This window comes from Engraulis encrasicolus, chromosome 5 (assembly GCF_034702125.1).
Source record: "Engraulis encrasicolus isolate BLACKSEA-1 chromosome 5, IST_EnEncr_1.0, whole genome shotgun sequence".
NCBI classification, from domain to species: Eukaryota; Metazoa; Chordata; class Actinopteri; order Clupeiformes; family Engraulidae; genus Engraulis; species Engraulis encrasicolus.
Window position 1 is genome coordinate 15,978,407 of NC_085861.1, and position 12,510 is coordinate 15,990,916.

General features: G+C 43.9%; 1 protein-coding gene across 1 annotated transcript in view; it reads left to right on the forward strand.

Moving 5' to 3' along the window:
• The first annotated feature begins 470 nt into the window (after window positions 1-470).
• The window catches only part of ago3a (argonaute RISC catalytic component 3a), a 69,540-nt gene continuing 57,500 nt past the window's right edge, over window positions 471-12,510 (forward strand). The window contains exon 1 of the mRNA XM_063198753.1: window positions 471-1,427. Within this exon, the coding sequence (XP_063054823.1) occupies window positions 1,406-1,427 (22 nt within the window). The 5' untranslated portion in view covers window positions 471-1,405. The remainder of the gene's footprint in view (window positions 1,428-12,510) is intronic.

Genomic DNA, 12,510 nt, shown 5'->3' on the forward strand with positions numbered 1-12,510 from the left:
CGGTATCGGTACTCGGTATCGGCAAGTACACACGTTAATGTACTCGTACTTGTAGGCTCTATCGGTTTTCAAAAAAAGTGGTATCGGTGCATCCCTACATACAGGGGATGACAGTATAGAGATACAGTATCAGAGGGTGACACAATTCACACCCACACACAATGTAAAGCAATACAAAATAGCCACTGAACAAGTCCTTGCCATAGCACTTCCCAGTAGATTTGAATGAAAGGACACAAGCAACTTATTTTGGCTGTGTATGTCATAGTAATGGGACTTTGTTGGGGTGGGTTATTTTTAAAGAAAATAAAACATTTGGGTTTTTTTAATTAACTGTTGTCTCTTGTGTTTATTTCTAACCCTTTCTGGTGTTGATTGCATTTGACTGTTAATTAAAAAACACTAATTTAAATTAAAATATGTAAATACACATGTGTGGCTGTTTTGAAACCTTTTTACCTTTAGAAAATGTATTATCAGATCTATCTGTAGTTTACACATGATGGAGCCACAGACCTAAATTGAACTGTGGATGGAGCACAGTGGCCCAGTGAAATTGAACGAGCGCCGACGTATGTAGTTTCCGATTCGAGCATCTGCCCTCCTCCGTCTCCGGCAACCCTCCAATCAACACTCGATTGCCTCGCAGGTTCCTGTCGGCGTCAGATCACCATATTTAGCTAGCCACAGAGTTCCAGCTTCGGAGTTGATCACCGAAAACCGGGCTGAAAATTGCTGGTTACAGCTGCGAGATATTCGCCCAGTGGACGACTTGCAGTCACCGAGTTGGACAGGGGAAAAGCACTGACGTCGATGGAAGCGATGTGGTTTCATGTCAGCAGCTGCAATGACATGACAGTTGAGTTTCAGCGATGAGAAGACGTCGCCTTTTCTGTTGAGAATTCAGCTAGTAAGTCAGTTAGCTGCGAAGCTAACCAGCCAACCAAGTATCAAGAAGTCTGTTGAAACAGGGTTTTCTGGACGGATACTACCAAGGAAACAATCTTTCATGCGGGCGACCAGTTCTATATGTCTCGGATATCGCGTGTTATTCTGTCTGCCATTACTGTGACTTTGTTAAATCCATCGTTTCGGTAACCAACATTTCTAGCTGGCTAACAGGCAGTCCTGGTAGTGACGGAGGTGTCTGATTGGTTGGAGTACCGTGAGAGTGACTTGTAGGAACGGGGACACGGAAGACCCCCCTTCCCCTCCCTCTCCCCTAAAGTTTAGAGGACCCCCATACATCAAGACTGGTCCAGTCAAACGGCAAGTGTTGGAGTTTGTCACGCGGCTACCCCGCCGTTTCTCCCTAGGGGAACCTCGGTGTCCCCAGAGCTAAGTAGTCTGTCTACTGGGTGTTCTTCTAAGTGAGCCGGGAGGGATCCGGACAGAGACCCCATGAATGGAAATCGGAACTACTACAGGTAAGGAAAGGATGCATCATTTGGCTTGGTTTGACTATAGTGACTAGTTAATGCCATGAGAACATGTAGGGTTGACAGTTCAACATCTGTCATTGGCTAATGATGTACAGGTAATGATGGCCGACGTCATTTGTAAAGTTACTTTTTTCATTCTGTAGACCGAAAACTGTCGATAGTATTTTGACTCTTGGCTAGCCATATTTCCCCCTATATGTTATATTGCGTGACTGGCTCTCCTTTTTAGGTCTATTTCTTCACAATTGGACAGGTGTATGCATGCTTTATTGTGTGTGTGTGTGTGTGTGTGTGTGTGTGTGTGTGTGTGTGTGTGTGTGTGTGTGTGTGTGTGTGTGAATATCCGCAGGATCATTTCAATTAGTCTTGAAAGTTGGTATCATTCCATTCCCTCCCAAGTCTTCTGTAAAGATCTCAGTGTGAACTTAATTAGGCTTCTTTGTACTTTCATGAAAATTGTACTGTAAAGAAATGGGAATGACTGTTGGAAGTGTGAGTCACAACCTGAGAATGTTGAATGAAAGTGACTAGAAAAGTAAAACAAATCTACATTCTATCTATCTATCTATCTATCTATCTATCTATCTATCTATCTATCTATCTATCTATCTATCTATCTATCTATCTATCTATCTATCTATCTATCTATCTATCTATCTATCTAGAATCCAGAGTAGTACAGTAGTGCCCTCTCACCAATGTTTTTAGAGAGTGTGTTCTTGCCCGAGGTGGCTGGATGGCTAACACCATGGCAAAGGTCGATTCCTGCCGGGTCACTGACCAGTCCTAAAGGAAACTCCGACAGGGGCCACCCAAAGTGCATGTCATATGTCTCTGCTGGGGTCACTTGGCTGTTCATGTCTTCAGTTGTGTAGTACTGTAGTTGGTATTCAGTTCAGTTGTTGTAGCACAGGATTAGCAAGCATGTGCTGTGAGAATGGCTAATCTGCCTGTTGTTGCTGATTTATTGAAGCTCTGTGTTGGCAGTAGCATTAGTCAAGACACAAAATACTGCTTCCCTACTGTAGTTTGGCACAAACGGCAGAAAACTATCAAAAGGGTAGGCCTATGGGCTAAATAGTGCACCGATGACACTAGTCTTTGGCAGAGAAACTGGGCGTTTCAACTTTTAGGTGTAGTTCTAGCACTGTAGTGCTTTGACATACTCAGGAATGCTCCAGCTCAACATGAGTATACAGTCAATGCGATACTGACTCATCTCCTTGGGTCGGTAATAGAGGTGCACCGAAATGAAAATTTGTGGCCGAAACCGAAACCGAAAAATAATGAATCACTTGGCCGAATACCGAAACCGAAACCGAATATTACAGTTCAGTCAAAAGTGATCAAAAGTTAGTTTTTTCACTATTTTTGAATATTGCTGAAATAATGGTTTATTTATGGATGTGCACGAATATTCGAATGTTCAAATATTCGTTTTCCTTTCGAATTTAGAATAGTCCTGTCGAATAAAAAAAATCCAGCCAGTAAAAAAAAAATCTGTGTTGGCCTCCCTGGCAGTGTTAAGTGACAAATGAAAAGTACTGCAGGGTTACATTAAATTAACCCAGTAGCTCCCCTGTATTCTAACTTCTCTGGTAGGTCTAGATACCATGCTCATCTTTAATTTCCAACTCGTAAGGCGAGTGTGTCTGAAAGCGTCCCGCCCCCCGCCGACACGACACACACACAGCCAGGGAGAAGCCACGCATCTCGTGCATTTCGGGAATGGGCATTGGGCATTCATAAATAAATCGCTGACACTGTAAATCTGCAATTGGTGATGGTTTTGTAAACATGGACTGTCATCTGTAACTGTTCGGGAATAATGTCACATCAATTTGCGTCTGATTTGGCCAGCGTAAACTTCTGCAAGGTAAGCTACTTGTAGCTGTCAGTCAGTGTCAACAATGGCAGGTTATTTCAATATCTCGCTAATAATGATAAGCTAACAAGCGAAGTAAACTAGCTGAGCACTCTTAGCTGAGGCGATTGTATCTGGCTTACTATAATCTGCAACTATTTGGGGTTCGTTTCATATGGCGTTGCTTCAGATTTGTAAAACAAACTTGGTAAAAGCCACCCCCTGTAGCCGTGCGAATCGGGATACTGTCTGTCAACAATGTCAATTGCTAACTAGTTCTAATGCAGCCCAACTAGCGAACAGCTGTTCAGTGGGGTTTACTTTGCCGTGCCACGAGAATGGAAGGAGGGGAAGGGAATGATAAATATTTCTTGTCACAGACGCACAGACTCCTCTTCCAGTGAACGTGCTGCTGGACGTTCAGAGGTGTACACTCGACAGCATTTTCTAGCTATTGCTCCCCCCTGGTGCTGTAGATGGAAGGCCACTGTAAATAAGTATTGAACTCTTTATGATACGTCGGCGGAATTTAGGCTACACGTTTCAAGGGATGACAGTGGAAATCCCTCAGTTAGCAAACGCACGTCTTTTTTTCGGATTTTCGAATAACATTCCAATAGTGGCCATCGAATTTCGAATAGGCTACTGTATTTGGCAGAAATGCACATCCAAATGTTTTGACATGTTTTGGAAAGAAAATAAATGTGTATTTGATGTCTTCAAATGTTAGAGTAGAACTGATTTACTGAATTAGTTTAATTAATGCCCATTTTCAATTCATTTTCTATTCGGCCTCCGATTCGGCCGCTCAATTGGCTTTCGGCCGAAAACCGAAAGTGTCTTTTTTTGCATTTTCGGCCGAATACTTTCGGCGGCCGAATTTTCGGTGCACCTCTAGTCGGTAATTGTGACCTGAAACTGATCCTCTGTGCCAAAACTGTCAACTTCATTTCAAAGTCTTGTTCCTCGTCAGTAGCTGCCGGCTTCCCTGCCCTTCCCTTCCCTGCCCCTGGTGTAGTGGTAAGGGAGATGTTCTTTCAATCTGGGGGTCGTCAGTTCGAATCCCACCACCTAACCTCTCCCTACGTTCATGGCTGAGGTGCCCTTGAGCAAGGCACATTGACCTAACCACACACTGCTCCAGGGATTGTAACCTGAAAAATAGCCTTAAAAAATAATTACTAAGTCGCTTTGGATAAAAGTTTCAGCTAAGTGTAATGGGTCAAAGACGTCTTTGTCATTCAGTGTTAGGGACGCCTTCCGCCGACTGTAACTGCAAAAAAACATGATTTTAAAATTGTTTCAAGTGAATGGATGACAGCCGAGGCTTTCATGAATTCCCTGTAACAATAAATAAATAAAAAGAGTCATGTTTTTTACAGTTACAGTCAGCAGAAGGCATCCGTTACACTGAATGACAATGCCATTTTGCACGTCTTTGACCCTAATGCAATGCAATGTTATGAAGTCCCACACTGTGTGTTTTGGGCATGCTGGTTGCTGTTAGGGGTGGTACGGTTCACAAAATTCACGGTTCGGTTCATATCACGGTGTCAAGGTAACGGTTTTCGGTTCTCTACGGTTCTCTTTTTTAGTTCATGATAAATGGTGCACTGGGAATATTAAACAATATTTATATAGCTGCAGTTATAAAGTGATGATGCGCAAGTTGAATTTGACCTTTGAATTTGACCGCATGTGTCTGAGAACTGCCTCTTGTGCTAACTGTCGTCAGCTGATGTGCACTGTCTGAGCGTTCCAAATGCCTTCTTTCAATTGGCTATTAGAATCGGACTTATCACTAAATATCCTACATATGGTTTGTATAGGCTTATAATGTGAAAATGATGTGATTTTAATTGTGTCATCCTCTGATTGGTCTTATACGCTAATGTTTTAATCAGAGAGACTGGATAAGATACTCCTAGAATCTCTGTTTTACATATGTTTCTGGGCAGTACATGAATTGCGGTTTGCGACGGATTGCACGGTTCGGTTCGGTATGTGTGTGAATTGTACGGTTTCGGTTTTCGGTGCGGTTTGTGCCATCCCTAGTTGCTGTGCCTTAAGTTATTCCATTGTCTCTTTTCATACAAAATCAACATTGGCATTATGGTGGGGAATCAGCATGGGTCAATAATGGTACTACCATCCAAGTCAAGTGCATTCAGGGGCCTATACTAAGAAGCTGGTTCAGGAGTAAACCAGGTTAAGTTAAGAGGTAAATCATCTAATAGAAGAGCCCGGGGTCCTCATTTTCTTCAGAAATGAGGACTCCAGGACCTTCTGTTGGATTATTTACCTCTTAACTGAACCTGGTTTACTCCTGAGCCAGTTTCTTAGTATACGCTTACCCCTCAGATTATTTTGAGAAAAAAATACTCTCCAGTCAAGACCATGCCGTCAGTTCAAAACTCCCTCAAGGTGTTTTGGAATGCGGATGAAGACCACTGGCCCTCTAAGCTTAATTGAAAGTTGGGCCTACCCTCTTTACCCAGAGGGGACTTGGTGAGGTTTTGTCGCCAAACCATGCTCTTGACATGCCACATAGGCCCCCTGCTGCAATAGTCAGGGTAATTGAAGAATTAATGAAGCCTGGGCGTGAGAATATGCAAATATGCTTGTGTGTGTGTGTGTGTGTGCGTGCGTGCGTGCGTGCGTGCGCTGTGCACTGTGCACACGTGTGTGTGTCTCTCTGTGTCTCTGTGTGTGTGTGTGCGCGTGTTTGTGCCTATGTGCTTATGTGCAGTGTGTGTGTGTGTGCGCGCGCACATGTTCGAGTGTGTGTGTGTGCCTATGTGCAGTGTGTGTGTGCTTCCGAATCACAAGGGAGCAAGGCAATTTGTCTCCTTCTTTTTTACCCCATATCTTCTCCCATCTAACTCTCCAGGACATGCACAACTGATGTCTCTTCACTAACACCCAGCCAGCCACCCAGGGCTCTAAATTAACTTTTTTCATCACCAGCCCAATATGGCTAATAGATGTTAATCTTACTAGCCAAACACACACTCAATAATGGGTCAATGTGGCTACTAAGTTGGTCTTTTCTACCAGCCAAACTGAAATTTCACCAGCATGACGGTTGGCTGGTGTTCATTTTAAGCACTGTAACTACTGAAAGGTGGCGTTTTGATTTGAAATCATAGTCTTGTCCTGTCTTCACGGCTGTTGGTGTGGCCAGGGACCTATACTACAAAGCTGGTTCAGGAGTAAACCAGGTTAAGTTAAGAGGTAAATAATCTAATAGAAGAGCGAGTGCTCTTCTATTAGGTGATTTGTGCCTTAACGTAACCTGGCTTACTCCTGAACCAGCGTTATAGTATGTAAGCTTAGGCCCCAGGGCTCTTGATCCTACCCACGGTATCTCCTTCTGCTTCATAGCTCAGCTGGTATGTTCTCATGCTGTAGGGGTGTGCAATCTGACAACCTTAAAACATGAAGAATAGGAACGAGTTGAAGATTGTCATCAACAATCCGCCAAAGCGGAGAAGTCGTGTAAATGGCCTTGGAGTGAGGATGTTTACTTTATCAGAGTGATGTTTACTAATTTGTTGTTCACACTTTTTTATTTTTTTTTATTTATTTTTTTACTGAATTTATTAAGCTTATATTTCAGTATTCAATGCTCTATATGCTTTGCACTGTGCACTTTCAATGCACAGTGAGTATTATCAGAGTGTGTTTACATTTTAGTTTGTTTACAATTTTTGCACATGCTGCATAAGTTTATTCATTAAAATCTTTTCAGAAAGGTTTGTAGCACTAGAAGGCCAAAATCAAGTTTTAAATCGTGATATGACATTTTTGCCATTTTTCCCCATGCTGTAATGCACAGGCAGCAGCATCCGCAGTGATAAGGCAAAACGGGCCTGTTTGTACCTGTACTACTGCTTGTCAGTGAGCGTGAAAGAAAGGGAAGAAAGCATTTTTTTAGGACTTTTTGGCCTTTATTTTTGACAGGACAGTGGAGGAGAGACAGGAAATGAGTGGCAGAGAGAGACTGGGAAGGATCGGCAAATGACCTGGGCCGGAATCGAGCCTGCGTCGCCGGCGTAGTAATCCTGTGTCCTAACGTTTGGCCATGGCAGGGCCAAGAAGGCATTTAAAAAAATGGTCATTCCATGTCAATTCACACGCCTTCCCCATGTGACCATTTCCGATTTACCCGATATCTCACATACTGGTACCTTTTGAAGTCATTTGAAAGAATACCAAGTATTTGCACTCTACGTCTAAAGGTTGCGGAGATGAAGCCCTCCAAAGTTGGGGTGCCATGTCCACCTTTCAAGCCTGTGAATTGCATACAAAATGTACAAGCAGACTTTGACACCTGGTTTTAGATACAGGCCTAAAGATACAGGCCTAAAAATCACCATGGCTCCTCAATATGACCCTGTCTACCAGATGATGTACTTACGAATAGCATGCCTTGATTATTTTTGGCTATATTAAGCCTTAAAAACTGAATTTGTGAAAAGGGTGATGAAGAGTTGTATGTGAGATATCGGGTAAATCGGAGAGGGTCACCTGGGGAGATTCTAGGGAATCATGTGAATTGACATGGAATGACCCAAAAGTAACAACTTTATTTAACTGTAAATGTAATTGTTTGTGTGAGCTGCTCATGTGTCAAGTGTGAAATGAGAACTGTTTGGTGTTTCCTGTAAGACGCCCAATAGTCCCACATCCAATATAGAAGCATCTGTACAAGCAATTTATGCAAAAAAATAAAAATGTACATGAAATTCCAGCTGGAGCTTTTTTTGTAACGCAGGGAGCTGTACTTATATCAGATCAATTCTCAAAGAGATGTGAAAGTCGATGATGATCAGGCTACTATTCTGGCCCCCTCTCTCCCTGGGCCCGAGGCAATTGACCTCTTTGCCCACCCCCGATGGCTTCCCTGCACACACCCACACAACATGTCTTAGAGATACCCCAGGTCTGAGCCAACTCGGGCATGAGTGCAGGCAGCTTTCCTAGGGACATCCCCAGTGTAGATGTGCTGCACGCTGGGCCCTCTGGGATCCCCTAAGTGGGCGAGGTGCTTTTGGTTTTTGGTGGTGGGCTGTGAACAGAAATAAAAATGACTGTCAGTAAACAGCCTATATCTGGACCAGACAGTTCATGCAAGTCATTTTTATCTGGGTTTTAGTCACATGTTGAGTAGACCAGTGATTGATTGATGACTGTTTCAAGTACAGAACTATGTAGTACAGTAAGTACAGTTGTGCGCGTGCGTGGAAGTGAAATGAAAGCCCAACTGGGAAACTCCAACTCCCATTGTCGTTGTGACGCAGCATTCCACAGCAAACAAGTGCAAACTGCACACAACGAACTTGCATTTATGTCTCACCCGTGCAAGGGCAGGGGCATGGCGCCCGAAAGGGAGCAGTGCGGCGGGACAGTGCCATGCTCAGGGTACCTCAATCATGGAGGAGGATGGGGGAGAGCATGGGTTCATTATTGTCCCCACCAACCTGGCGGTTTGCGGTGTGTGTTATTATAGGGTGACCATGTGGGCTACAGACACCCTCAGCTTTGGCATTGTCGCCTGTTTCTCCCCACCTCATGTGTTCTCTTTCCCGCTCTTTTCCAGTCTTTTGTTTTTTTGTCTCTTGCTTTTCATTGCTTTGTTTTTTTTTTCCCCTCTGTGTCTCTCTCTCTCTCTTTTTTTTTCACACGCAATGGACTGCATGCACCCCTCAAGGCAGCACCCATTACCCCCCTCCCCCCACTACCCCTGCTCTGAACTTCCTCTGTGTGTGTCTCCTCGCTGCCTCCTTTTCTCTGTCTCCCAGTGGCTCCCAGTGACTTCTGATCCCTCCACCGCACAGCCTTTGTTGGACACTATAGACATAAGGAGAGAGAGGAGAGGGAGGGGTTGGGGCGGGGAGGGGTTGGCGTGGGGGGGGTGGGTGATTTGCTGTCTACATCACACTTCTCTACATTCACTTAAACACCCACACCCCAACCTACCCCACTGTCCCTCCCCAAACTTCAGTCAAGCCCGTCTACCACCCATGTGCAGACGGAATATTGTAGCAGGTTGCCATGGTGCGAGCACTTTGCCGTGCCATGCCATGCCTTGCCTTGCTGTGCTGTTCCTCCACAAGCCATTGAGGCCAGCCAGCTTTTGATGCAAGGGGTGTGTGTGTGTGTGTGTGTGTGTGTGTGTGTGTGTGTGTGTGTGTGTGTGTTGTGTGTTGTGTGTTGTGTGTTGTGTGTTGTGTGTTGTGTGTTGTGTGTGTGCGTGTATGGGGGGGGGTGGGGTGTTACTCTGACCCCCCCATTTACTGTTGTTCTTGTAGACCAGTGATGGGGAGCCTATGTGTCCAGAGACGTTTACGGCCCTTGAGGCCGTTTTATCCAGCCCCCCAATGTAATTTTAATGTTATGTAGCTTCACATGAAATATGAAATATTTTGTAAAGGTATCTTAGAATTTATATTTGCAATACAATTCAGTGATACTCAGGGGACCTAGAGAAGGTGGGGTCTGTGTGGCTGCCATCAATATAGGCCTAGAGTGCAGGGGGAAATCCTGGTTTATGTTCATAGTACGGCCCTTGGAGGACTTTTACGGCCATAAGAGGAATTTGAGGGGGCCCTTTGAATGAAAAAGGTTACCCACTCCTGCAGTAGACAAATGCCACTGAAGTTGAGGCACAGTCAGGCTGTCTACTCTAGGCTGTCCAGTTTGACGTGCTGTCGTAACTAAGCCAAATGAAAGGAGCATTTAAAAAAAAAAAATCTAAGCTGCCTGAAAATGTCATTTTCTGCAGTTTAATTGGGTTTGTGGCAGCTTGACGACAGGCGCTAAGAGCAGAGCCTGTTCAGCCACCTCGGATGAACCACAACTCTTCAGAATCATCGACATTCCAAAGATCTTCAAGAAGTTCTTGAATTTAAAAACAGTTCAAGCGCTTGCTCTTTTCTTGGCTGTCAAAGGGGGTTTGGACGGGCAAGAAAAAAAAATGGTGCCAAAGTGACAACCCTCTGCTAACCACAAGCTTCTAAATATATCCCATTCCCACTACGGTAGTGGAAAACCAGTGAAGTGTAATTCCTAAACAGCATTGACTCTAAAGAGATCTACTGAGTAGAGCTGTTACGATAACAAATTTTGCTGGACAATAAATTGGCCCAGAAATTATTGCAATAAATGGTAGTATTATTGTCGTTCTCGTGGTCATTTTCAGATAATATAATGACAATGGGATAAAAATTTACACCCGTTGAATTTACTCCCGTTGTAATTTTGAAAGCGTTGCGGCAGGTGGTGGTAGGTAAATAGTAGGGCTGTAACGATACACTCAAATCATGATTGTATTGTATTCATGACCTACGGTTAGATACACCTCACTATTTCACATTTGCCAACACTATAAACATTCTGACTAAAAACTAAGTTTATAGGTAGAATTTGTTACAAGAGGCTTCTAATAACTTTAAAAAGTTTCTATATAATAATGATGGTGCTTGGAAGCACCATCACTTCATATCATGTGGTTGTTTTCTGGACTGATGAGTATCTAAACCGTAAAAGGGCGCATCACGATACTGCCTCCTTGTATTGCGATACAGTATCGTGACTGTGTATCACGATTTCGATACAATATTGTTACAGCCCTAATAAATAGATAGATTGAAAATGGATAGATGGTTAGATGGAAAAATAAGGCAGACAATTAGAAAGAAAGATAAGGTGCACACTGAAAATCAAAAAGTATACCAAAGTTTAAGCGTCATTGCGCTGAGATCTGTATTCAGTCTCTTGGGTAGAGAAAGAAAGCGTGATGAGGAAAACAAAGAAGCACACAAATATAACTTATCGTGTCCAAAAAAGATCATGCTTGTGAAAACTTTTTGTGTGATAAGCTTATATTGGCTTATTGAATACAGCTGTGGTCCCCTTTTGGACTTCAGAATATTTTCACAAGATTTATTTTTAAAAGATTTTCCATGAATAGTTTGTTCGTTAATATTGCTAGAAATCCACAGGACAGCAAATACATCTATTTACTATACACAAGTGAATAATACAAGTCCCTTTTGTCCACGACACTCCTTCAGTACGTTCGCGACCCCCCTAGGGGTTCCGACCTCCAGTTTGGGAACCACTGTACTACTGTGACAGCCCTACTACCGAAGTGTCCTCAGCTGATCTGTCCCACTGGTTTCCTGTGTGTTTGTTTGGGACTTTTTCCAGTGCCTGTGAATGCCACCGATGTGGAGTATGACTGTGCACAATGACAAACGCACAACAACAAAGCCAGACATTCAAGAGTCCTTAGGATGACTGTGTCTATGACCTAGCCTTGAGTTGCTTTGCCATGTTGGTGTGTGTGGGCAGTGAGGGGGTGTGTTGCGTGCTCTGGTGAGTGTGCTAGCGTTTAGCAGACAAGGAGGAAGAGGTTGAGAGGTGCAAGAACGGAAGAGGAGAGGAGGAACAGGAGATGAGTGGGAGAGAGAGAGGTGGGGGGAGAAGAAGTGTAGGTGTGAGATCCTTCTGAAGTTAGTTAAGACATGTGCGGTGGAGTGACTTTGTTTCTTTTTTCCCTCTCGTCTTTTTTTTGACGATTCTGTTCCTCTATTTGTCCTTTTTCAGCTTCAGTCTGTGTCTTCTTGTTCTTTCTTTTTTTCAGTCTCCTATACGACTCTTTTGCCTCTGAATAAGCTCAATGGACTTTGAGATCTTTTCTGTGTGTATGGAGCTGGGGGGCGGGGGGGGCGCTGAGTGTGTCTGAGGGTGTGTGTATATGTGCTTGTGTGTGTGTGTGTACACTTGTGTGTGGTTAGTTACAGACAGGAAATGGGGGGGGGGGGTCGTGCTACAGGCAGGCAGACATCAGAAGCAGGGGTGCTTAAGGGGGTCCGTGTTCGGAAGGGGCTTAGGGTACTGGTGTTCGGAAGGGGCTGGGGGTAGTGCTGTGTGTGGTTTCTTTGGAACTAGGATTAAGTCCGTTTGTCGCCCCCTGTCTCTCACAAACTACACACGTAGGGCTGTCACAATATTCAATAAGTCAATATATCGTGAAATCGTGGCCAAAAAAGTTGTCACGCTTGTAAAAACGTATAAGTTATATTTGCGTGCTTCTTTGTTTCCCTCGTCACTCTCCCACTTTCTCCATCCAAGAGCTTGAATACCGATAGGCGCATTTCACTCAGCGCAATGACACTTGAACGTTGGTATACTTTT